Source organism: Chenopodium album, chromosome 27, assembly GCF_948465745.1.
Source record: "Chenopodium album chromosome 27, dcCheAlbu1.1, whole genome shotgun sequence".
NCBI lineage: Eukaryota > Viridiplantae > Streptophyta > Magnoliopsida > Caryophyllales > Amaranthaceae > Chenopodium > Chenopodium album.
The window spans coordinates 31,403,334-31,430,854 of NC_137860.1; the positions used below are offsets into that span (position 1 = coordinate 31,403,334).

Below are 27,521 nucleotides of genomic sequence, written 5' to 3' on the forward strand. Positions count from 1 at the left end.
TTTTATAGATAACTTTATACTGCGAACTTCGTATAAATAAAGTTGTTTACCTAGATCTAACGTAAGTGAAATTTTATATGATCAGCCAAATAACTTTGTCGAAAATTCTAATTGGGCATAGCCAAACCCAATTTCCCACATTTGTAGGCCACAACTTGGTCCAACCCAAAACGCCTGTTTATACTGACCCAAATTTAGCTCAATAAGCTCAAGGTCAAAATTCAAATCATTGAGCAAAAAAATAATGTCATAGGGGAATTATATGTATTCTTTTGATTTATTGAAGAAGTGTAGATTTTTAGACATGTAAAGAGCAGTGCCAAAAACAGAAACAAAAAATACTGCATAAAACATTAAAACGTATATGCTCATGTCAGGCTAATGTAAGCCATATCTATTTGTTGATTTTGGGCATTTTTCCTTGATTTAAGCCGGTTATCCCAATTGTTCTTTATTAAAATCTTAGGGAACATTTATTCTTCATCATGGGTTAAGGTTTTGTACTCCTTATTTCCTGTTTCAGAAACATACTCCATCCGTTCCTAAATGTTTTTTACGATTCTATTTAGGGTGTTCCTTTTAATTCTTTACATTTAGTATCTTTCCTATTTTGGTCATAAATTTTGGACTAAATTACCCTGTTTTACAATTTTTTACTCAAAAGTCTTTACTTTTCCATGTGCTATTGTACTTTTTGTATTATTTTAATAGTTTTTCAACACTTATTATTACTTTCTCTCTCCTCTCTCCTCTAATTTCTCCACCCCACATGCTCAACATTGTATATTTCAATAAATTTGTACTTTCAATCATTGAAATATTCCAATATACCTCAACTTTACATAATTTCTTAACTACCGCGCATAATTCCAAACCTAAAAAACATTAGGGAATGGAGGGAGTAACTTTCTACTCTCAATATGAAGGATTAATACAAGTAGATAAATACAGTACTCGTATATTATATTGTAAGTTGTAACCTTCATTGTTATATGAATGAACCAGATAATATTATCTTGTTTGTTAAAATGAATTTGTTGGATTAAGATGAACTTTTTCCAACTAACCTAAGACAAAATATAAAGTAATTGTATTAAATTGATTGTTATGAGTTTCTCTATACATTGAAACTATTAATAAATTATCTCATAAAAAAACATAGTAAAGTGGATTATTATATAATAATACTGTAATGAGTTAATGAGTTATACAACGCTTTAATAAAAAAAAGCTATACAACGAAATAAGTATAAATTAAACAAAAATACACGTGTTATTAACTCGATAAAGTTGGATAAACAATTACTCAACCATATCAATTATATTACAAAAGGATTGTAGTACACAAATGGGAAAAAAAACCTTCATTTCTACAAAAAAAAAGGATAAATAAAAAGATTTGAAGAGTGGGATTATTGTAGATTTGTAGATAGAGCCATAGAGGTAGAGAAAAATTACTAATGATATGATTGTTGACACTCTTTCCTATGCCTCTTCTCCTACTTCAAGATTGTATTTTTCCTTTAAATATTTTTTTTTTTTTTTTGGAAAACCAAATACCTTTTTTAATACTGTAAAATAAAATAAAGTTACACGACTTACACCACCACCAAATTTTATTTCATCTTTTATTTCTGCACCTTAAAAACCCCCTTGAAAAACATTCTTCACTCTCTCTTTTTACTCCTGAGTACATCAAAGAAGTATATATAAACCCTAAAACTCAAACATTCACCCAAAAAAAAAAAAAAAAAAAAAAAAAAAAAAAAAAAAAGAAAGAATGAGGGGAAGAGTTAGAAGAAGAAGAAGCTACTTAAATCCTAGTGCCCCTGAATTTCATCCCTCTTTTTATTTTACTAATAATAATAACAATAATACTAGATTTACTAGTATTAATTGTCATTACAACTATAATTACTATCATTATCCTGATTATAATCACTTTAATTTCCCTTACTATACAACTCTTCCTCCACCTCCACTTCCACTACCACCACCATCTTCAGTTGTACTTGCTCAAAATTTCCAAAACTACCCTTATCATCATCAACCATTCATAAACCAACCTAGCCCAATTAACCCCATGCAACTCCCACCACCACCACCACCACCTTTGCAATTGGGCCAGCTACCTCCCTCGGCCCATTTCATCTCCGGCCCATCTCCGGTATGGGCCAAAAGCCCAGTTATCGGGCGCAACGAAGATGGTAGTGGTGGTGGTGCACGTGCAAGAGGAAGATCAAGAAGTAGAAGAAGGAATAATATTATTAATGAGAGGAAACAAGGGTTTGATGATAGTAGTAGTAATATAGGAACAAGTAAATTAGAAGGAGAGAGAAAGAAAGATGATAGGATGGTAATGGCGGTCAAGCCTAATGGAACTGAGACTACTGCTATGATCAGGAACATTCCTAATCAATACACGTATGGTTTTTTTTTTTTAATAAAAATTTATTAGAAATTCATTACTCAATTACTCACTAGTTAGATAAGTTAATATATTGATATTTGTTTTTGTTTTTTTTTTTTTTTTTTTTTTTAAAAAAAAAATTAAAGGTTATAAAAGTTTATGTATAAATAATTTGACAATGCTATGCGTTAAATCCATGATTTTTTTTTTTCTTAATTAAAGGGGAATTTCATTAATTGAATTTATGCATATTAATGTTGTGTAATTTTATACTGCATTCATGCTCAACCCAAGTAACAATTGGTAAATTGTTTGATTTTATTTGTTGTAATTTGGTCAAATCTCTTAATGTTGTTCTTACTTAAACCATGATTGTCTCATATGTAGTACAAGTACAAAAAATTCAAAGTCGGAACAACATTTAAGACGGTACGGAGTACATATTGTATGCAAGCAATTTCACTAGATGAAATATGATTTCACTTAGAGTTCAATATGCTATTTCATTGATAAGCCCCACGGTTTTTGGCATTAATTGCCTTTATTTATTTATTTATTTTTTTTACCAATTTATACTTGTAGTTTATTTTTTTTTTTTTTTGAAACCTATACTTGTAGTTTAATTAATTCTAAGGAATATTCATATTGTTTGCTCATTTTGGGAAAATGTACTAAATTTTTTGTTGGATATTAAATTTGATTATTGCCTTGAAAACACAAATATATTTGCTTATCTTTGTAAAAAAAATTGACCCATGCATAATTTATTTTCTAAGACAAGTTTGATTGATTGATTTACTGGTTTAGCCCACTTCAGAAAGGTCTATGAGACTATGACGTAGCTTTACATACTAGAAGTAGTAATGCAGTATAGGTGTAATAATTAGTTTTTCTCAAATTATAATAATGATTATATTTCTAAGCATATACATACTCAACGTTTAACTTGTTTCAGGCGTGAAATGTTGATCAAGTTTTTGGATGAATTCTGCCGCATTGAGAACCAAAGATTGCGCCCTAATGATGATCGTCAACCTCTTACATATGATTTCCTCTACTTGCCTATTGATTTTGTGTAACGATTTTATTTTTTGGTCGATTATTCTGCATTTCATTTTTTCCGAGTAAAATTGAACAAGTCTTCATTTTCGGGTATTTTTTACTCGTATTTGAATTATGACGATGATATATGTATAATTCATTTGGTTTAATTTGATAGGAGAGGTGCTAACAAAGGTTATGCTTTCGTTAATTTCACCCATGCGGTCGCAGTGTGGAAGCTACACCTTGCTTGTACTAATCAACCCTGGAGTCATTGCAATTCTCCTAAGATTTGTAAAATTAATTATGCCTCCATTCAGGTATATTAATTCTAAAATATCTTAATACAAAGTACTATTGAGTTGTACATTATCAATTAGATACATATCATACATACATGGTTACATGAACAGTGCAATAATCCATCTCTCACAAGTTGCAACCCCTACAATATAGTGAAATCTTATGGCAATTGCAAGATATAAATGTAACTATAAATTTTTACTAGTATAAAATTTTTAATTTATTTATGTATTGCAATATTAGTACCATAGTGACTATTAAGTTGTGGATCGGAGGATTATATTATACTTTGTTGTACGTATATGCTGCGGTGCTGCCCCTACGTACTATGTGATTAATGGCTTGTTCCCCTCTCGAGTTGCTTGTATAATTTGACTATAAGTAGGAATGTAGGATGTTAGGTTGTGTGGTCGACTCTCTAGTTTAATCTCCATTGGAAACAATGTATCATTTGCTTGAATTCTAGCTTGATTGAGATTTGAGGCAAATTAAAACCATGCATCATAGGGTGACATTGTACCTTTGAAGTTAAGAGTTTGATTTAAATTACCAACCCTACCTCTATTCTAATGCATGACTCTACATGTCTTTTAGGTCGTATTTTACTCCTAAGGTTCTCTTTACCCTCATATATAATTAATTAATTACTCTAGAAGTACGTGTTTGTAATTAGGGTTCATTAGCAAGACAATTTAGTAATTTTGAATTTAGCTTGAAATTGTTACATACCTTTACAATACCTTAGAAAGTTGCATTGTTTGGCTCTTTAAATGGAGCTGTTCAAGCTTCATCTCTTTACTTTATTTATATATTGATCACATACTAATTATGTTCTAATTGTGCGATTTGGCTAGTTGCTTGCTTGCTTGTAGTGATGAACTGACATTTGTAACTCGTTTAACTACACAACGAGCTTGAGAAATCTTGTGTAACAATATGTTATTTTTTGTACTTTTGAAGGGCAAGGAAAGGCTAGAGGAACATTTTGGTAGAAGTAGGTTCATCTGTAACCATGACGATTATTTACCAGTTTGCTTTAGCCCTCCTAGAGATGGTTCTGGTGCTTCAGTGGCCGAAACTACAATTGGCACCCGTATCTCCTCCTCATCCCATCCTCAAAACTAATCGTTCGTTGTACTAATAAATGAACTCTCACGTCTACCTAGTTATTTTGAGTGATGATAGTCTAAACTCTCTAGATTATCATTATGGACGACTTTTGGAGCTTATATATGTAGGTTTTTGGAGGGTGGAACTCGGCGCCGCCTAATCTATGTCAAATCTTCTGAAGAGGGATATGTTGGATATAACTCCGAAAATACACTCGAATATATGAAGGTTTATTTTCAGTCTTATGTCCAGCAATTGACATAGGCAGGTGGTTGGTTCCACCCTTGATCAAGAAGATCTATGTTGTACTTAATTTTATTCGAGCTACTTCTTGGTTATGTGTAATTGTATTCCACTCGATCTTTCTGCAATGTAAACTGTTTTACTTCATGTAACATATTTTTGACTCCTTGAATATTAATTAAAGCTTTCTTATGGGATAGATTTGTTTTTGTTGATTAAATCTTATATTAGATTCCTAGGTACATGAATTTGTAGGCAAAAGATTACTTGATTTTACATTTTAGTACTTGATTTTCATGCATTATACAAAAAGGTGTGTTCTATTACTCCGTAATTGATTTTCATGCATTGAATTTTATATGTATTCCATCCATTCTTGAAAAGTAGGTTATGTTTGGTGGGTTTTCACGATTAATATGGAAAAAAAGCTTTAAACTAACCTTTGAAAATAAGAATATTTGTATTGGGAGTAGGTAAATATGTTAATAAAAGTAGTTGTATTGGGAATATGTAAATATTTTGATGAATATTGTAGGTATAGTTGCATGGAAAATATGTACATATGAGGAAGATGTGTAAAAAAATAATTAAATAATTGAAACTTAACCATTAAAGGGGAACGTTAAAAATGATAGACTTAACCCTCGTTTAGGAATGGAAGGAGTAAAACGTGAAACACAAAATGTAAAGAAACTTTATTTGGAAGATAAAAAAAGACGGGGGAGGACCTAACATACTATAGTTAAGCAAAATTTATTTATATAAGGTAAGATAAAGAGGAAAAGCATTAGGCAACACTCCTGAAAAGGGGAATGCGTAGCGCATCTGAGGAGATAATGGATTAAAGGGGTACAACGATGAGTACGAAGAGTAATATCCATGTTATCACTAACAATAGTAAACATAATTACAATACAAAAAACTTTATGTATTCCTATTATGTATTTCGTATTAATCACAAAATACGGTCAATGAAAAATGTATAAATATAGTGCCAAATCAAAACGTGCAACATAAAAAAACGGAAGAAATACATTATTACGGAGTACAATGTAGCAAAAAATTAAAAAATTGGGGCGTTCCGGGAATCGAACTCGGGACCTCTCGCACCCGAAGCGAGAATCATACCACTAGACCAAACGCCCTTATTGATATTCAATCACAACCTTTATTATAAATTTACAAAAAAGGATAAATTAGTTGATTATATAACCTCCAATTTTCTGCCATTTTTCGGATAAATAAATAAATTAAAAAAAAAAAAAACAAAAATGGCGACCACCGCAACACTAACACAATTCCTCCTCCACCGCCACATCTTCCGCCCACTCTGCCTCTCAACCACCGTCCCTTTCTCTCTCCTCCACACTCCTAAACTCTCTTTCTCTCTCCTAAAATCTCAAACTCAACCACTTTCTTCTTCATTTCCCCTGTTTTGTTCCTTTGAAGAAAACATTAACCTTAGTAATTCCGAAGATTTTAGGGAAAATGAAGCAACCCCAGAACCTAAAATTGCTAAAATTAAGGTTGGAGATTTACCCAATTTGACTGTTAAAGAAAAGAAGGATCTTTGTTCTTATGCTAATAGTCTTGGTGATAAGCTTAAGTCTCAACAAGTGGGTAAATCTGGTGTTACTGATAATGTTGTTTTTGCTTTGTCTGAAACTCTTGAGGCTAATGAACTTCTCAAGGTTTGATTTTTGTGCTTTGTTCTTGTTTTGTTGTTTTAATTGTTGTTTGTTTTGGATTTTTTGTGTGAAATTGTTGAATTTGTGGTTTTGAGGTTTTACATTTAAGGGTGAATTTTTGGTACTAGTATGATTGAATGAATATGGGAATTTGTGGGATTTGAAATTGCTTGAATTTGATTGTTTATGGAATATTTGATTTGGGAATTGGGGATTGAGTTTAAAGGGGTTTAGGGTTTATCATGTGGTGATGGTGGTAGTATTGTTTTGGCTTTGTGATTGGTGGTATTTTGCTGATGGAAATGAGGTTTTGGTTTAGTGTAATGATGTTGGAAAGTTGGGGGTTGGTTTTGTAGCACCATAAGAGAAGGCTTTTGTTGTAGGAACTAAGGAATTGACAATTTAGCAGTAGAGTGAGAGAAAAGGAATGATTTAAAGGGTAGTAAGAATTTATACTTAACGGCGAACAAGAAGGAACGGAGGGAGTAGAAGTTTACTTAATGCGGGTGGAGGTGGTGGTGGTGGTCAGGTGGTTCATTGTTTCATACAACCTATGACATTCTGTGTGATTACCCTGACTTCTTCATAGATGGATTTTGAAGAAGTGTGACATAAGGTGGTTTTTGGCTTTAGGATGTGAGTTGCACTATTCATAAATCTTGGAGATTAGGTTGTTTGTTTGAATTTTCGAAGAACCTGTCATCTTTATTTAGGATTTCGGAATTGGGAGTTATAGATAACTCTCATTGGTGAGTGATCATTCTCCCCAACTATTCTTCAGAATAGTGAATCCCAAAATAGCTTTTACCCAACTGTTTAATTCCCTTGTCCCAAGCTTATCTTTAGGGTGTTTTTGTTCCATTTTGGGATGGTATTTTTTATTCGGGCATTTGATGCTTCGTTTGGATAATATGGTCCATTGCCTTCGTGACTGATGTAGAAGTATAACGAATGTATTCCCTGGTTCATTTACATAATATCTGGTTTATTGGATTATGAAATTCAGGAGTTGCAAAGCTTTAAGGCTTGCTGATTTCATGAAATGATTTGTTCATGCTGGTTAATTAAATTCTTTCGCAATCCATAAATACTGTTGTGGCATTGCTTGAATGATTCTGGTGCTAAAAGATATCCTTATCTTGCTACGTTCTCACTTCTCAGACAAGTTTACATATATGTAAAAACAGCAACCTAGACAGTGCAAGAATCTTATAACATGTACAAGTAGTTAGATTTGAATAACGCAACTCTTCCTCAAATACCAGTACAGATACCAAGTCACTGTAAATGTTTGAAGGCGCTTGCTGTGACAACTTCATATGTTTTGGTTAGACGTTATCATTGCTTTTGTTTGGACACATGACACTGTGCCTAGTAGAGTTAGTGGATTTAGCTTGGCATCCTAGATACTGCTCCATGGTTTGATTTCCAAAGCTAATAATTTGGCTTTAATTTCATTCTGCATGATCCTTTATTTATTTTTATCAACCAGGTAAATGTCGTTACCAACTTTTTATTTTCGCTGAGCTTTGATACATTGTATGTTCAAACAGCTTAAAATACATAGAACCTGCCCAGGCGAGATGGATGATGTTGTTAAGCAACTAGAACTTGCTACTGGATCTGTTGTTGTAGGCCAGATTGGTCGAACAGTCATATTCTATCGGCCAAGCCTTACAAAGTTAGAGGCCGAGAAGAAGAAAGAGCGTTCTCGCAAGCTTTTTGCTCAGAAGAGGGAGAGGGCTCAGGCTGCTTTCATGGTAATTTTTTTTTTACACCCAACAGCGCAACATATGTGAATGGGATAAATCAATTTCCTTACACATTAGTTTCTGATTAAAGTTTTCTATGTGAAAAATTGCAGAAACGAGAACAATTTCCAAAACGTCCAGGAGGTCCAGGTCGAGGTCAGTTTGGATATCGCAGATCCGAGAAGGTTGCCTCATAGCTTAGCTGTTTTTATTGTTGCTCCAATTATTAGCATCACCTGTCATAGTGTAGATCATTTTTCCCCAATTTTTGCCACTTCTTTTGTAAAATTTGAGTAGCTAGAAACTTAAGATGCTTATGTGCTTCTTGAGGCTGCTCCCTTTTGTATTTATAAGAAGATAAATCAGTTTAAGCTTGAGCAAGTGCAAGCTGATATGAATCTTCTTTCTTCATCTATTGCCAAACAAGATAAATCGTTCATATCATTGCGGCTAGCTTAGTATCATTGCCAAACAAGATATAGGCATGTTGCCGCTAGCTTAGTATCTATCATTGCTGCTAGTATCATTTCATAAGCAAGATAATTGTATTAATGTCAATTCTTCCCAAACGCTTTTAAAGAGGTATTCTCCTTAAATAGGGTAAGAGATACCACAATAAAAACATCTATAAATTATGCAAATATCCGACTCATTCATCTTATATTACCACCTTCACCTGACCACCAATTTGAACCGCACCCAATGACACAATCATCATATATGGGATTGGTGACGAGCAATTCTCATCCTCAACTAAGTTGAGGCATGAGAGGACTCAACTAAGGGCAATTGTGGTATTACACAATTTGCCTCTGAAAAGCCTCTGAAAAGCTTATGGAAAGTGTGTGGGGTCCCCCACTTCCCACTCCCCACCCACATGTTTTATTAAAAAAAAAAAAGAGCAATGAATTTGTTTAAAAAAAAAACTGCTCTTTAAAATTTGAAAATAAAATAAGAACTGTAAGAGAGGAGAGAGAAAACCATATTCCCAAAAACCCATTGAAATCGAAGGATTGAGAGTGGAGGCCAAAAAAAAAAACCGCTAAAGAAGTTGGAAGAAGAAGTTGCCAATTTCGCGTGGATTTTTGGTTCAGTTCAAGGGAAACTAACTAGGAGCGTCGTCTGTGTGTTTGTGTTAAACCAAAGTGTGAATTTTTCGCGCCATCTAATGTAAGTATGAACCCTAGCTTTTTAATTTTGGTATGAAATTTTGGTTTTGTTTGGAGTTTTGACATGTTGTAGTTTGTATGTGTAGTAGTATTTTCTGAAATTTTTGTGGGAAGTTGTAAAAAGTTAGGGTTTTGAAATTTAGAAAAGTTAGGGTTATTGCTTGAAATTTCGGCCCTTTATTTGTCGATTTTAGTATCAATTTTTGGGGAATATTGTTATTGTTGTTTGAAATTGTTGTGGTTGTTTGAGAATGTTGAAATGTATGTGAAATTTAGATGTTGTTATGGGAAATTGTTATGGGAAATTTAGATGTTGTTGAAGATTGCGTTGTAGAGTATGCAATATGTCATTTACACTCTTTTGTTTGATAATGGTGATTGTTATTGTGTTTGGTGAAGTTACATGCATTTGGGAATGGTGATTGCTATTGTGTTTGGCGAATTTATCATGAGTATGTTGTTGAAAGTGTTAGTACAGTGGTGAAAATGGTGAAGTTTTAAGTATTTGGTGAATGTACTCTAAATTCTGTTGAAATTGTTTATGATACCAATAATGTTTTTGTTTGATATCATAATCTGATACCATAATCACTTTAGATACCATGGTTTTCCCTGTTGGTACTTATTTTACAAACCATTGTGAAGCATTTTGATACCATTGAACTTTTATGTTTGGTATAAATGATGAATTTGTTTGGTATATTTATGATGAATTTGTTTGCTACTGGTAAAGAGGTTTTAAAGTAGTACATTGATTCTGTTTTATTTCCTGTGTGCTGTAATGTAGCTAGTAATGTCGGAGCAGTTTAATGAGACTTCTGTAGGATGCAGAAGTAATTGGGGGGTATGTATATGCATGGTGTTCATTTTAATTTGAGGAGAAAATGAGTGTTTATCAGGAGAAAATGTTTTTATTTGGTTGTGGTGTTGTATGCATTTTGCAGTCTACTCTTAAGCATATAATGAGGACTAGAAGTGGTACGCCCACGGCTTCATCTAGCCAACAAGCAGAACAACAAACAGAAAGCAAGAAAAGGAAGATGAAGGCGCCTGTTGTCGAGGATGTCGACGAAGAAGGAAATGACTACGATGAAGTGTTCAGTGGAGGGGATGATGATTCCAATGGATGCAGACTATGAGATGGAACCTAAAGAACAACAGTATGCTGAAGATGATTTTTTCGGTGGTGACTATGAGGTGGAGTCAGAGTATTTTGTTACTGATAAGAAGAGGAAAGTAGTTTCACAGAGACCCCCACCATCACAGACTAGAGTTGTGAGAAGAGTGAGGCCTTTAGTGGTACAGTGATGCATGTGATGATTTGTTTAATGGTACAGCATCTTACACCAAGCATACGATTGTAGTGCTTAATGGTACAACATCTGGTAGTCAATGGTGTATGTTGGTTATGCCATAATAATATCAGTATGACATGATAATTTGCTGAAAACCACTTATATAAATATTATGAGTTACGAAATGATATTTTATAATATAAGTTTGGGCTTTACATGTGATTTATGAATGGACTAAATATTTTAAGCAAAATAAAGGTTTGGGCATGTAATGGTATACTATTTAAGCAAATGGTATACTATTTTAATGATTTTATAGCATCAGCATGAAGATAATGGTATACCATCTTAATTACATGGTACACTATAATTAAGATATAAAGGTATACCATCTTAATTATAAAGGTTTGGGCATGTTAAAGTAAATGGTATATATAGTAATTGGTATTAAATAATGGTATTGAGAGTAGGGATAGTTGGTTATGTACTCTCATGGGATTGAACTGTTGTCATTGTTTTGAATCTATATTATTGTTAAAAAACAAAACAAAACCCTTTCAAAACTCCCTCTCTCACAAAAAAACCTTTTAAAACGATCATTGTTTTGTGTTTAATAAAACCTCCACCACATCTTTCATGAGAGGTGTGATCACTAAACATGCAAGTCTTTCTATTCTTGCACTCCCTAGTATTAATTCCCTGTTATTTCCCCTTTTTATACTTGCACTCCCGAAGTTAATACCCTTGTAATGTCCATGAATGAATGTTGTTGTACAATATCCAAACCAGGAATGGTATACCATGTTAATGTCAATGGTATTAAGAGTATCTTGGATGGTACTGAACTTAAATTGAATTGTCTTTGGAATTCAATACCATTATATTTCATTTCGGTATCTATTTTTGAGACTATCTAGACGAGTGATGGTGTTTAGATTAAGGTCAGTCGTTGGGAGTGCATTAATGCATTTAATGCTTAAATGTTTGTGTATAAATAAGAAGTTAGGGTCATGCTTTTGGAAGTATTAGTGTTAATGCTTAAATGTTTGTGTATAAATAAGATGCAATAGTATCAATACTTTTGTATAAGTTCTTTAGGTTTTAAGGTTTTATGCCTAACTTTTTAGTATTTCCTTGTAGTTCTCTTTAAGTTGAAGTAGAAGATCATTCTCTTAAAAGAAAAAACAAAGAAGTGATCATATCTACTAAACCGTTCTGGTATTATGTTTAAGCATTAGTGGTACTAATATCTATTTGGAAATTCATGTTTCGTTTTAAATTGTGTATGTATCACGTCTCCTATCAAATGAACAATCATGTTTCGTTTTAAATTGTGTATGTATCACGTCTCTTATTTTGTTTCATAAAATTAATTAATGTGTAACAATCATACCCCCATTATCTATTAATGTTATTATAACATTAATTAATATTGTATACTTCATACCATCCTGATGAAAAATGGAGTGGATCAATTCAATGATCGTACCATCTGAGCCTGTAATAGTATAATAACCGCTTATCAAACCACGTGTTAGTCACAAACATATTAACTAATGACCTACACCTACATTTGTACTTGCCATAACATTCACTTACTGACTCATTTATATAAATGTGTACTTGCAACACCCATTCATTTATTACCTCACTTAAAACACTTAAAGCACTGTAAACATGGAAAATAAGAAGGGAAAGGCAAAGATGAACGACTTTGACAAGGAAAAAAACAAAATCAGTTAGTGGGATTTTAAAGAAACGCAGATGGTACCTTTACACTACCAACACCTGAGTGTAATGGTCTTAATTTAGGATACCATCCCAATTACAAATGGTATCTGTCATAACACAGTTATCCAAATATGTAAAATTCAAACAAATGTATTGAATTAATTATTATACAAATCAATTAATTATTGAATGATTAGAATCCTGTTGCAAATGTTGAATGGACATATTGGTGGGAAACCCATTGTTGTTGTACACAAAGGCTTGAGGGGGAGGGAAATGTTGTTGGCCATGGTATGCGTTGTTGGTGAAGTACCTAACTGCATCACTGTGCTCGTTTGCATCTGCCTCCTGCTCATCAGTTGCACGGCTCTCCATGGCCTTGCAATAATTTGGGGCAAATTCAGAAAGCCGAGTGTGCCTGTGAATATACCCATCAAAAAAACTATTGATGCTCTCAACCCTTTGAGTTGTCTGCATACCCGCCCAAAACACATCCTTCACATAGCATGGAATCCACATCTCTCTTTCCTCAAACAAGCCTACAAACAGAACAACACACAGGTCGAATTTTAGTTATACAACACTGACTCTTATATAATGTCTCATGTGATGGTATTAACTTTAGGAACCATCCAAACCCCTAATGGTTTTATCTTTAGGTACGGACCATAGCTCTGATGGTATCATGAAGTACCATCAGTATTAGCTTGGGTACCAATCATACACCTGATGGTATCATGAAGTACCATCATTATTAGCTTGGGTACCAACCATACACCTAATGGTATCATGACCACCTAAAATCAGGGCTATGACTCCAAATTCCAAATGAGGCAGAAAGATGCAGGACAGAACACAAAAACAGGAAACAGAATGACAAAAACATCAGTAATTACTTATAGGACTCACCTTCCAGCCATTCATAGCAATCATACTGTTCGAGCTCGTACTTTTTGATCACTTCCCACCATGAGTCAACAAACTCGTCCGGGGTAATGCTATCGTAGATCACATTTTGCAAATCCTCTTTCACATCTTTATAGTTAGCCAAATTGCCAAGTTTAGTGCCAAACTTCTTCATGATATGCCACATACACCAACGATGGCGTGTATGAGGCATGGGAAACACTTCAACAATCGCCTTCCTCATCGCCGCACACTGATCTGTCATGATCGCTGCCGGGGCCTTGCCTCTCATGCATGACATCCAAGTCTTGAATAACCATTCAAAGGTCTCAGCAGTTTCATGAGAAACCAAGGCACAACCAAGAAGGATAGTCTGCCCGTGGTGATTCACACCAACAAAATTCGAAAATGGAAGTGCATACCGATTTGTTAGGTACGTCGAATCAAAGCATACCACATCCCCAAAATAATTATAGGCCTCCCTACTCCGAGCATCAACCCACAATATGTCTTTCAACCTTCCCCTATCATCAACACGGTGCATATGAAAAAAATTTTGGTTATCTGCAGTCATCCGATCAAAATAATCCAACATAACAGAGGCATCTCCATTTTTCAACTTCAACCTCCTCTTTCTGTTCACCAAGTTGTGCATATCTTTTTTAGTGAACCCCATATTCCCAACTCCATGTCTTTGAGTTGCCATATTGTTGAAAATCTGACCAATTGGAGCGCCAGAACCATGATCATTTTCAATCCTATTCTCCAAGTGTTTTGTAATATTCTCCTTCCTATACATAGCTATGTGTTTGGACATCTCAGGACTCACTGCATGATTGTGCTCATTCACAGCCTTCTTCACAATCCACCCACCTTCATCATTACCTTGCCCATACAACATAACGGGACAATCACATTTTTTTGTCTTCTTCTTGACAACTGGTTCTTCCTTAACCAAAACCCTCTTACCATTAACCTTCCTCCTGTATGTTACCTTCCCATAGTACTCACACTTCCATACATAAGTGCGATATGAAGTTGACTTCCCCGCGTTTTTCGAGGAAGGCTTCCCACCACCTATACATACAATACCAAACCCTTCTTGCCTCCCATAACCACGATAAAACTTATTCATCTCATCCCAGGTGCTGAACACCATTCCCACTTCTGGTTGAGGTAATACACTACCTGTACAACTATCTAACTCCCTCTCTACACCATCATTACAGTCTTCATTTAAATCAATAAAATCACTGTCCCTATTCATAAATAAAGAATGAACACCCTCAGCTGGAGGCTCCTTATTCAGGTCAAAAGCCTCCCACCCATCATCATTCACAACACTATTAGGATTTTCCTCACTGTCTGAGCTATCTGAACTACTATCTGAGCTATCACAGTCATTCTGCTTAATAACATAACAACACCAATTAGGGAGGGGAATGACAGGAACAACAATTTCACCACAATTTAAATCGCAAGCTACAATTCACCAATTAGGGAGGAAGGCTTCACCACAATTTACAAAATTTCACCAATATAGATTCCCAAGCTACAATTCACAAACTACACAATTTCATTTACTGACAAGTTAACCTAACTACTACAAATCTTATCCAATAATTTCAATTTCAGAATTATAATCAACAAAGACCACCATATACATTAGCTAAAATACTTTAAAAAACATGAATTCATACACTAAACTATCTGAATTACTGAAACTTACCTCAATTATTTCAATTTCTCTATTCACACATTCACCATCATAATCCATTTCCTCCAAAACCTAATAAGCTCGCGGCTCGCCACCACCCACCTCTCGTTTCTATCAGCTCAGCAATAAGGTTTACTTGGAAGCTTCCCTCCCGCGCAATCACCTCCAAACCGTCGAGAATTATTAAATTTGGGAAAAAAAATTGGTTTTTCTCTTAATTCTTGGGACAAATTTGGACTAATTGCAATTAGTGTAAATAAATGGTGATATGAATGCAGGAATTTATTGTGGAGTAAATGAGTAAAGAATAAGGAATTACATTCTTAATTTTCAGTGTAAAAATTAAGGAGGGAAAATTATTGGAAAAAATTTGGGGGAAAAAAATTGGGGGAAAAAATTTGGAGACAAGCTCCCCGCCATTAATTTGGCTTTGGTGTGTGGTGGAAACTTTGTTGTTTCTTCAGACAAATAGAAAATAGCATCCTTCACTTTTGCTGACTATCTTTATCAGTGGGACCCACCTCTTTATTGATTTCAGATTTTTTTTTTTTTTTTTTTTTTAATTAGTTGAGTCACTCATGCCTCAACTTAGTTGAGGATGAGCATTTCTCATTGGTGACTCTTTGCACGAGTAGAGTATTCATTATACACTCGAGTGTACAACAGGATACATCCCGAAAATTGACTAGGACCCGAACCCTTTTTTGACCTAATGAGACTCGTAAAAAAAATATGGCCCACAAATCAGAAGTACACTAAAAATCGGCCCAGAAAAGCTGATACATCCAAACTCCCAATTCTTAAGGGCTCCACTAAAAACCTTTTATTCTGATTACCTGATAAAGTATAATCAGATTCTGGTTCAGACTTGAGAGTTGAGACAGAAATAAGTCAGATGCAAACAAACAGAGGAGAGAGAAAAGAGAAACAGAAAAAGAGCTGACAAATAACAAATGGATTCTCGTCAATTAGCAGCTCTACTCTCTTCTCTAATCTCTCAACTCACCCTCTTAATCCTTCTCCTTTACCCTTCTTCTCCCATTCCCTCTTTCCCCGATTCCAATTCCGATTCCCATTCCTCTGATTTCCAAACAATCTTCTCTCTCCTCCACCACTTTCTCTCCTCCTCCGAAACCGCCGCTTCCCACCGCAAACGGAGACGAACCCATTTCTCGGATCCTGATTCTGACCCGGATTCCCTTTCCGGGTCATCCAAACTCGCCCTACTCGCCCGAGTTAACTCATCCCCTGACTCGTTCCGGGTCTTCTTCAAAATGGCACCATCAACCTTCGAGTGGCTTTCTGGGTTGCTCGAGCCACTCCTCGAATGCCGGGATCCAGTTGGATTGACTATCAACCTCTCAGCCGAGCTACGGCTCGGTATCGGGTTATACCGGTTGTCAACTGGGTCGGAATATTCGGAAATTGCTTCGCGGTTTCGGGTCACTGACCAAGTTGCGAAATTCTGCTCCAAACAACTTTGCAGGGTATTGTGTACGAACTTCAGATTCTGGGTTGGGTTCCCTAACTCGGTCGAGTTGAACTCAGTGTCCCAAAAATTTGAGAAAATTACAGGGTTACCAAATTGTTGTGGTGTGATCAGTTGTACAAGGTTTAATCTCAGTACAGAAGAGAGTATTGCAGCTCAAATCGTTGTCGATTCGTCGTGTCGAATTCTAAGCATTGTAGCCGGATTTCATGGTCATAAGAGCAACACAAAGGTGCTAAAATCAACAACATTATACAAGGATATACAACAAGGGAAAATATTGAACTCAAAACCTGTTGATTTTGGTGGGGTTGGAATACCTCAATATTTGGTTGGGACAAATAATGAGTACCCTTTACTACCTTGGCTTATAATCCCATATGATAACCCTGTACCTGGATCAAATGAGGAGAGGTTCAATGCTGCCCTTCGAGTACCGCGAATTTCGATGCTTAAAACGGTTGCTAGTTTGAGGAATTGGGGTATATTGAGCAAGCCTATTGAGGAGGATTTTAGGAGTGGTGTTGCATATATTGGTGCTTGTGCTATTCTTCATAACGCTTTGTTAATAAGAGAGGATTATTCAGGATTATGTGATGATTTAGAGGATTATAATGTTAATGATCATGGGTTAGCACAAAGGAATGGCTCTAAAATGGAGGAAATTTCTGTTGATGGATGTCTAATCAGAAGTGCATTGGCAACAAAACAGTGAAGAAGTGATTCAATATGAACAGATTTTTTCATAGGAATTTTTTTTTTTTTTCATGATTGATTTTTTCATCACTTGATAATACAAATTTTTCATTGAGTGAAAATTGTTATTTATTTTCCTTTTTCTTATTTTTAGTTGATTAGATGATGATTTTTGTCGTTCAATTGATCTATATGTGATACGTAATTTAGTAGGTTTTAGGTCAGATGATCTAAATATACGGTTTAGAGTGCTTAGTCATGGAGCAATGATATTTAAATGATTCTACTATAGGGAGATACTTAAATTAATGGACATATGAATCATCCCTTTGAAGGGTTCCTCATCTCAATTCAATGGACCATCTTACCTTAAAAAAAAAAGTTTAAAGATATGATATGATATGAAACTTTATTGTATGGATTTTAATCATAATGCTGGGTATCTGAAATCAATTCCTCCCTAAGCAGCTACTTGATTGGGCTGTTGGAAAAAGTTAAGATAAAGATATCTTAAATATACCTTTCCGAAGCTATAGTCTAGCACTGAGTTAATATTTTAATTGGTATGCGTTTTTAGTCAAAGGAATGAAATCACTATTTGCAATAATTAATTAGTGAAAATTGATGAATGTAGGAAAGCACAAAGCACCCTATGACCCTTCAGAACAGAGAGGAGCAGAATTAGGAGGAGGTGTAATCACATATTGGGATTAGGTTGTGCAATAGTTAATTAGTAATGTACATTAAACATAAAATAAGGCCCTCTTGCCCCACGCCCCGTATTAGGTATTTCGAGGGCCAAAACACTTGGTGGAAGGCCGAGGGAAAGGAATAACCTCAATAGGGTTCTTTCCCGTAACACCAGTTTCTGTATCGTTCCAATTTAATTAGATTTCTCTGAAGGGGCGAACCAACAAAACCCTATGTGGCTTCTTTTTCTAAATTGTTTCCTTTTGAAAGTTGTTAGCTGTCCTTGTTGACATTTCTTTTTATATTATCGCTCTGCTTTAAGCAGGCCTACGTTGCTCAATGAACTGTATATTTTTCAAGGGCTTCTCAATATTTTCAATACCTGATCTAGTCTGGAATAATATGCATCTGGCTTGGTTCCGGTCTTTGAAGCCTTAATATGAGCAACAAACTTACATAGAACAGTAGAATTACACCAACTAGCATACAAAGCTACTATCATTTGCTGTATAGATGCACCGCGTCACCAAGTAGGTTACTAATCTTCCAAGCCTCATTTGGGCTACAGAAAATGATGAACGCGACTTCTGGACCATATGCTGTGGTTTTAAAACACCCAAAGCACCATATTTTATCTTTAAAAAATGTGGCAGGTACAGCATCTAAGCTGTTTTTAGCTCAGACAAATTAAAACGGAGAAGATCCTCTGAAAACAGTATCCCACTCGGAGAAAGAAGGCGTTGTAGAGCAAGAAAGAATCGTGCCTGGAAATTGAAGGTGGAGGGGAAATACGATCACCCAATGTTAGATGATGTATTAAAATGGAGTGCTGAAAATTTGAAGGAGAAAAAATTACCCATTGAAATCCAATTAGAGCAGTCCAGCAGCCTACCAAACCTAAACCTTGACTTCTCACAAGCTGTCATAGAACAAATTGTAAATGTGTCAAATGCACTTGAAGGAAGCTAAATGTTAGGAAATTTAGATGGAAAAGAGAAGAAAGACAAAGAATGAATATCAGCAAGAGGTCGATAAGTAAATATCAGAAAGTTCAGCATCGCAATACCAGCAATACAAGAGAGCCCAAGACAAAACATCCACCCATTGATGTACTAATGAATTTGAGGTCCCTTCCAGCCTGCATGTCAAAGGTGATAAACCAATACAATAAGTATGACTTTTAATATGATTCACGAGTGCAGTTGTTTATATGGTGACACACTGACTAATTACTTGACAATTTACAGTTCAACAAGAAAGTGATCGAAATGAAAACTCCAACTCTTACCAGCAATGTTCCCTCACAGCTGAGTATACAAGGAGTCACACATAAAGAGAGAAAGAATGGAACCCATACTTTGTGCATCTGCAGTCGTGTCCAAAATTTGACTTGTGTTAATCTACATGTGTATTCAAGTCCAACAAGTATTACCATTCATGTATTTTTATAAAGGAAAACAAAACAAACCTCTGCTATAACTGCGGGATCAGGGGTGAAAACATTGGGAGCCAAGAAAGGAATGGATGTTGCAACAATGCCTAGAAATATTCCGACAGAAGCCCCTATGATCAAAAGAGATTTCAGCAGATCTCGAGCCTGTGTAACATAAACATTCACATAATCAGTAATATGAGTAAACCATCCCAAACACTAGCTAGACCTGTAAGTTGAAGTGTTATTCAAAATTTCTTCAAATTATGAAATTATGATATATAATGTCTAGGATTACTGTAAGAGGCACCAACTCGAAGCTAAAACAAATCAGACCACCACAGATTTGGTGTTATATAAGAAAGACTGCAAACTGTTAGAATACCTTTACTAAACTTCGGTTTACTCCATACAGCAACTCTGGCATGAATGATTGTGCTGTCTGAGAAAGGGGTTCACCCCATACTGCACACATGTGGAATATTTGATTCAGGACCTACAAGGTTTTCAGTTGGCAATACGAAGGCCACTTAATCAGATGCAATACAGAGACATAAATTATTCAAAAGCCTCAAACAAATTAGGCTCACCTGATGGGCAGCAACTGTATGCGTTCCCATGGAAGTAGCGATATATATTATCAGAGAGTAAAAGGACACCTAAACCAACATTAATGTATCTTCAATGTCAAGTTGTTTTTGCTACAGAATATCTATAATTAAAACTTTATGCTACTTAAATTTACAACAAACCTTTGAAACTATAGTTATAAATACTGGGGCAGCAATTGCAAATATTTCTTGAAGTTCAGGGAGTGTTGGAACTGCAATAGAATACCCATTGTATCCTTTCTTATTTAAAGCATCAATCATCGTGTAGGCTGCAACAATCTGAACAAAGAATATTCCAGGAATTGAGATCAGAGACACAAAAGCAAAATAACAGTAGTAAGAGATAATTTATAGTAGTAGCAAAGAGCGGGACAGCAATGGTAAGAGAACAAAGAAGATAGGCGTACTGAGCTCACCTGTGATATTGCAGTTGCCCATGCTGCACCAGCAATCCCGTAGCCAAGGAACGTGCAGAGTACTATATCACCAACACCATTTAAGACACTTGCAATTACCAAGGCCTTCAAAGGTCCCATTGAATCTTTCATCCCCAGACTAATAACAAATGAGAAAATATATATTTTAACATAGAGGTAATATAGAGAATAGCTTTTACACATGGAACATCAAGTACCTTGCACTCTGAGCAACCCATCCTACAAGAATAGCAGGCCATGCTAAAGCTCGAATCTATCAAGCAAAAGAAAAAGTATATGACTAATCATAGGAAGAAGAAGATGTGCACCAAATAAGACTTAACAAATCAGATTTAAGCAAACCAAAATATCATAATTTGAGGTAGAAAGTGTAGAGCTATCTAATACCATGTAACAAACAAGTGCATTGAAGCAAGGAAAACATGAAACTATGAAAGCACCTTGTTTTAGATACACCACTATCCAAGGGATAACCATTTGAAGATTTTTATGAAATATCATATGCATTCATGCGTGTTACCTTAGTCATCATACAAATTTGCAAAGTCATATGTACTTGAAAATGATACATGTATCAGTCTGTTTCATGAACTCGATATGTTTAACATCTCTAGTTTAAGTACACATTGAAACATCACATTCCTGTGGGATCAACACAATTTGAAAACAGTGCGAAAATTTTGTCACAGGTACTCCTAAATCACAACTGTTTCTTCAATTACAGATCAGACCAACACCTCTTCAGCAGCGCAGGCAGTTATTGCCCCAAATAGTGACCAAACCAACTACTAATAAAGACACAAGACACAGAAGTGATCGCGCTATAGTAAACAAACCTGAACATAAGAATTTGCAGCAGGCAAAAGGTGCACATTCTGTGCTCCAGCAAAAGCTGTAATCATAGCAAGCAAAGGCATTATCATAAAACTTTCATGGAGGAAGCAAAATATGATCAAGTATTTTACTGAAGATCATGTAAAAACAGAAAATGTTCTTACACCAGATTTATTTACCAGTTAAAGCCCATGAACCAAACAATTTCGTAAATATAAGCATAGACACTCCACAAGCCAAACCCACAAACAGCAAAATTGATATTTGATGCTGCACTTGCTTCTCATCCTGCATTAACCACACATTACACTTCATATTGATCTCCATATACAAAGTCATACAAAGAACTACTATACACCTATTTGTTACTAAATAATAGGCGACATTTCTATTTTGGATCGCCTCAACTCAATTGCACAATAAGAGAAATTAGTTTTGGCATGGTGGAGACAGTAAAAATTTTAAACACCTTAGACATAACAATAGTCTTGTAATGATATTTTAACTCGATTCCTTGAAAAACATACATGTGATCAAATGAGGCCTATTATTTAGAAATATAAGTAATACATGTAACATTAATGTAACTAGTTAGTGAACAGAGTAATGCACCTGTCTAGCAAGGGAAGTTGCAACCATATTAGATGTTGCAATTGAAAGAAACATAAACACATAGCTCATATAATCACAAAGAACAGTTCCAGGACCTGCACATTCAACATTACATCAACCCCACTTAATTAAATCATAATCACAAATTCACAATATAAAATTATTTAAAACCCCAAAAAAAAAAATCACAAAAAAAAAAAAAAATGATATTACCCAAAGCAGCAAGTTCAATGGAGCTGCCTTGACCAATAACAGCAGTATCAATGAGACTCATCAAAGGCCCACAAATCCAAAGCCCAGTAGCAGGCCCAGAAAACTTGATAATCTCAATCATTTGATCCCATAAGCTTGGATTGGTGGATTTTTCAGTTGTGGGGTCCACAAAATCAGGGTTTGCTTCTTCATCCCTAAAATCAGATTCACTTGAAAGTTCTTGAGCAGGAGTGATGCAGTGAAGTTTCTGGGAAATTTGAAGAGTTGGGTGACTCAAAGTTTGTAACTTTAGTGGATTTGAAGAGGGTTTAGAGCAGAAATGTGAGGAATGGGAAGAGGTAAAAGAGGGGAAAGGGGAAAATGTTGGGTTTAGAGTTAAGGGTTTGAGTTGAATAAGGGGGGAAATGGGTGTTATGGCTTTGAATTGCATTGTTTGTTTGTTTAGTACAAGGAAGAAGAAGATGATGATGAAGAAAAGGAAAGAAAGTAGGAAGTGTTTGATTTTGGAAAGAGAGGAGAAAGGGTAGTTGGTACTTGTAGTCTTGTGGAAGTTGAGATAGCCTTTGAAAGATCCAAGAATGACTTTAATGATATGAAAGTGAAATTGGAGTATAATGTAACAAGGTTAAATTTTGTCAAAGCACAAGTACTCGAGGGAGAATGTTTGGATGCGCTTGTACATGCTTATTTCAGCTATGGATTCAATCTAGATGTAAAATGTGTAAACAAATTTCTCGACTTTTATTAGTCGATTAAGTAGACAAAATAATTTTGGTGTAATGAGCAGTACCACTTTTAAATAGTAGTCAAAACAATACCAATATTTACTATAGGGATTAGGGACAATGGGTGTCATAAATGATATCAATGACTCTAGAAATAGGCGTAGTTGGTGTTCCTTTGGCTACTCTGCACTTGAAATAAAATTCTGCAATAAACATTATACACTTACACCCGTTGAAAAATTTGGTGTAACCTATAGTTAGTGTTATAGAGATCAATTTTGCTTGATATTTCTATAAATTGATAATTATAATGAACACTTTAAAGCTTATAGGTGATAGAACAATTAGTTACGGAATAATGACAAATCACATAAATTTTTAACCTGTTCGTCTTTACATAGTTAAAATCTACCGATACAATCAGTAAAAATTAACACCGTCTCATAGAGTACTTTATTCCAAAAACATTACACAATGGTGGAATACTACAAGACTAGAAGCATAGTTCCCTACAGCAACACTGCTGGAAGCAGAGCAACTACATATCTCGCGCTTACCATGATTCTCCAGCCATTTTGGGCCCTTTTTGTTTTCCCACCACAAATCCACAATTGCTAATTACGCAATTGGGTCAGAAAAGTATATATCAAACGAAATAATGCATAACCCAGTGGGCTCCACTTCATTCTTTTTCATCTTAATCAATGTGACTAGTAGGAATAGAAACCGAAGTTCAATCTAACTCGATTCGGCTTACATTAGTTAAAAGAAAAAATTGAATATATTTAAATCATATGAATTTCAAATTCTCTCTCGAATATCAATGTTAATATTTAAAATTCTTATATAATACGAGTAATAAATAAAAATTACAACAAATGTATTATATAATAATATTAGTGTACATAAAACAATTTAGGATGATCTTTAAGGAAATTTGGGTAGCTTTTAACCTACTTTGAAAGTAAATTTAAGATTTATATAATTTTAATGTAAATTGGTCATTGGATAAGTTTTATTAATATAATTACTAATGTGATTTTAATTCTATTAAAAAGAACAAGTTTATCAATGATAATATGGTATATATATAAAATAAAAAAAAAAAAAAAAAAGAGTACTTTAACTTGTACTACTAGTTATATTGGGGTAATTTTTTAAGAATAATTTAATACCCATGTATATTTATTACACGCTTTATTTATTTAAAAGTTTGTCATAATTCCTGTCAAAAAAAAAAAACAAATTGTTGTGAGGCTTGTGGGCCAATTGGGCTTCTAAAAATTTAATTTGCCTTTAGCCCATTATTATGAATTAAAGTTCATGGGCCAAGGCCTTAAAAAATGATTTCATTAATCTGGGGTTCTCATAATAGACCAAACAAATGATCTCCATGAAATTGGGAATACTATAAAAGGCCTTAAATGCAAATAATGTTTACACTTTGCAGTTCAAGTATCTCATCAGTTAGTTCACTAAAATAACACAAAAGAGCAGAGTTTCCACTGTGTGTTAACATTAACACTCCTTAAATGTGTAAATTAAACGCTTCTTCTAGGATTGTGGAATTTACTAAGGATTTCAATATACATGTAGAAATATTAGAACTTTATGCAATGGATATGCCATCAAGAGCTTCGCGATTTGAGAGTACATACCATGGGTGGTAATACTGGTAATGGTAAGGCAACACAGCTCGGAGATGTCATAGCAGTCTGAAGATGGCATTGCATAAAATCCAAGATCTTCGCGATTTGAGAGTACATACCACCTTTGCAGCCTTACATTACTAAAGGCATACCTATTCATATTATCCCTTACATCCCCATACTTTCCATACTAAAAGAACAAGCCAAGTATTCAAAGACATTTGAATTAGAAGAAGGATGAAAAGCTAAATTAAATTTTAATTTCCTTAATCATGTATAACTTTAGAAATATGTACAAGTCTATTAGTCTATCATTAAACTACCTATCTCTCGTAGAACTATCATCTTTCATAAGACTGATACTAAACCATTCTAGAACTATTACCCCCACCAAGAAATGCTATCATCCGAAATCCAATCATACTGGCTGCATCCGACCTCCTAGACAACGAGCTCACATCACATGAGTCATATCGATATGTTAAGATCAATCTTAGGCTTCTTATTCATCGTAGGCAAATGAACAACTGAATTGCACTTAGGACATTTAGGATCATTCTTCGATATCAATACATATAGCAAGCAAGCAGGGCAAGCTGCAGCAACCAACAACCCCTCATTCTGATTATCAGAAGGCAAGGAATTCGACAGCCTTGATGACTCCCGTTCCTCTTCACCAATCGACAATGACAAGGAATTCGAGGGTGAGGGAGACGACTTAGAGGATGATCTAACAGTCGTAGGCATCATCATCCAACGCTTCTTAGATGAAGACGACGAGGATGTTGATGAGGAGGATGTAGGTGAGGCTCTTTCAGCTCTATCAAGAGCTGATTTCACCTTGTCTAAAGTACACACACTTGAATAAGTTAAGGGTTGATTATTAGGGATTAACTTAAGGTCCAATGTTGGTTGTTCAAGCAGTCCAAGTGTTGGCTTTGTATTGGATGATGATGATGATGATTGTTGAAACACATTTAAATCTTGGGGTTTGGTGGAAATCTCTTTTGCCATTTTCTTCTGTTCAGATGCTGAATTTGCAGGATTGCATCTCTGTAGGTAGACTTTTCCTGACTGCAAAACGATACAGATACAACGCGTTAGTAAACCTGAACATTAATAACACCAATCAATTTACGTGACACTAGCTAATACATATACCCAAACATTAATAACACCAATCAATACGTGAAACTAATACGTTCCGTCTTAAAATATACAATGTTCAATTTGCCCTTGGGGCTATGAAAATCAAACTCCTTTTTTATATTTTTGGGTAGTGGACATGGTACTTGAACATAATACAGTACTTTTATTTTTTTCTACTATCAGAAAACAGAACATAGTACTACTCATAATTAGTCTCGAAATACCCTCAAACAAACACAATTAAAAAAACAGCTAGGTTTTTTCTTTCTTTGAAAAACTACAATATTAATTACTCTTCTCAGTCTTTAAGATTGAATTTTGACCACTTACATTTCAAAAAATTATCAATATTATACAAAGTACAGAGTACTATAGTCTATAGTTACGTTTGAGGTATTAATTCTTCATATTTCTTCCGTTCTTCTATAATTGCATCGTTTGAACTTTCACGTTTGTCAATCACATCTTTTGACTGTATTAATATCTCTAATTATCTTTTTGCAAACATTAAAAAAAAAATAGATATTTTGAAAGTATATATTGAGACGTATCTAACCAGGTTACACGTGATTAGTAAATACTCCATAGTATAAAAGTCCAATAACGGAGTAAGTAACTTGCATCAACATGTATTAAAGATAAATCAATTCCAACATTACATATCAACCCTATTACTTTAGCATTGCCAAAAAAAATTAATTGTCTAGGATTATGAAATAATTATTAAAAAAAATTAATCAAGATTTGCACATTGTAACCTTAATATTTACAGATGTAATCGGAGGAAATATAAAAAAAGGGAAAATAATTGAAAAAGAATGAACGTGAGCAATCACTATGCTTAAAAGTCACACATTGATCATCGTAGCATTTATTATATCACTTAAATGATGCAATAAATTTCTGAATTCATAAATAAATACATTTCTTCAACATTAAAAACGAAATAAAAAAAACAAAAATATAAAGTGCAAAATTTTTAATGAACCACTAGTATAACCCATACATGATCACCGATCATGTATTTACAAGAAGGTCACGAGTTCAAATATTGATTACACCTTTTTAACTCGAGCCCGGGTATTAAAAACCCGGGCTCAATCAAAACATATGAAACGAAAAGTAAAATAAAATAAAATAAAATGATCGTACCTTAAGATCAAGACGTTTTTCCCAACCATTAGGAACATGCAAATCAAGGTCTAATTCTTTAGAATCAATACCAAAACACCCACCAAGAAAATCACGAGTAATTAACCCAGATTTCGTATTGTTATTATCTTTAATCAACATACTAACATCAGCAGCCATAATATTTATATTCAAATTATGTTTTCTTTGAAACAGAGGAAAGAGAAAATGATGAAAAAAGAGAGAGAAAATGATGAAAAAAAGTGGAGATATGAAAAGAATGAAGAAGAAAAATGAATAAATAAATAAATAAATAAAGAAAAGGAGAAGTTCGAATTTATTACGGGGTGGGAAGAAAATGATGAAAATTAAATGAGGGTTTGGAATTGGGTGTGAGAAAAAAATTAAATAACCATTAATTAGTTTTGGTTTTATTGGTGTTGGAATTTAATGTTATAGCCAAGAATGAAAGGAGCGTAGTAGTAATAA

The 27,521-nt window shown here is 34.5% G+C and overlaps 5 protein-coding genes and 1 non-coding gene across 6 annotated transcripts; 2 read left to right on the forward strand and 4 right to left on the reverse strand.

Moving 5' to 3' along the window:
• Positions 1-6,180: 6,180 nt before the first annotated feature.
• TRNAP-CGG (transfer RNA proline (anticodon CGG)) lies at positions 6,181-6,252 on the reverse strand. Its single transcript has one exon. It is a non-coding gene; the product is annotated as a tRNA-Pro (tRNA).
• Positions 6,253-6,352: 100 nt separating this feature from the next.
• On the forward strand, positions 6,353-8,923 carry LOC145620982 (uncharacterized). Its single transcript, XM_081675721.1, has 3 exons — positions 6,353-6,798; positions 8,349-8,555; positions 8,660-8,923. The coding sequence occupies exons 1-3, from the start codon at positions 6,379-6,381 to the stop codon at positions 8,741-8,743; spliced, it is 711 nt and encodes a 236-aa protein (XP_081531847.1). The 5' UTR covers positions 6,353-6,378; the 3' UTR covers positions 8,744-8,923.
• A 3,820-nt stretch (positions 8,924-12,743) lies between these two features.
• Positions 12,744-15,810, reverse strand: LOC145620775 (protein FAR-RED IMPAIRED RESPONSE 1-like). Its single transcript, XM_081675484.1, has 3 exons — positions 15,377-15,810; positions 13,651-15,052; positions 12,744-13,280 (listed from the first exon to the last, which is right to left on the reverse strand). Exons 1-3 carry the CDS (start codon positions 15,422-15,424, stop codon positions 12,916-12,918), a joined length of 1,815 nt encoding a protein of 604 aa, XP_081531610.1. The 5' UTR covers positions 15,425-15,810; the 3' UTR covers positions 12,744-12,915.
• Positions 15,811-16,293: 483 nt separating this feature from the next.
• Positions 16,294-17,789, forward strand: LOC145621442 (protein ANTAGONIST OF LIKE HETEROCHROMATIN PROTEIN 1-like). Its single transcript, XM_081676170.1, has one exon. It carries the CDS (start codon positions 16,318-16,320, stop codon positions 17,566-17,568), a length of 1,251 nt encoding a protein of 416 aa, XP_081532296.1. The 5' UTR covers positions 16,294-16,317; the 3' UTR covers positions 17,569-17,789.
• Positions 17,790-18,651: 862 nt separating this feature from the next.
• Positions 18,652-22,815, reverse strand: LOC145619108 (protein DETOXIFICATION 46, chloroplastic-like). Its single transcript, XM_081673712.1, has 14 exons — positions 22,379-22,815; positions 22,166-22,260; positions 21,733-21,841; positions 21,556-21,611; positions 20,917-20,972; positions 20,699-20,837; positions 20,424-20,561; positions 20,262-20,330; positions 20,057-20,167; positions 19,708-19,836; positions 19,528-19,605; positions 19,306-19,377; positions 19,096-19,158; positions 18,652-19,003 (listed from the first exon to the last, which is right to left on the reverse strand). The coding sequence occupies exons 1-14, from the start codon at positions 22,806-22,808 to the stop codon at positions 18,902-18,904; spliced, it is 1,647 nt and encodes a 548-aa protein (XP_081529838.1). The 5' UTR covers positions 22,809-22,815; the 3' UTR covers positions 18,652-18,901.
• A 2,118-nt stretch (positions 22,816-24,933) lies between these two features.
• LOC145621272 (uncharacterized) lies at positions 24,934-27,281 on the reverse strand. Its single transcript, XM_081676017.1, has 2 exons — positions 27,054-27,281; positions 24,934-25,826 (listed from the first exon to the last, which is right to left on the reverse strand). The coding sequence occupies exons 1-2, from the start codon at positions 27,210-27,212 to the stop codon at positions 25,221-25,223; spliced, it is 765 nt and encodes a 254-aa protein (XP_081532143.1). The 5' UTR covers positions 27,213-27,281; the 3' UTR covers positions 24,934-25,220.
• Between the last annotated feature and the right edge of the window lie 240 nt (positions 27,282-27,521).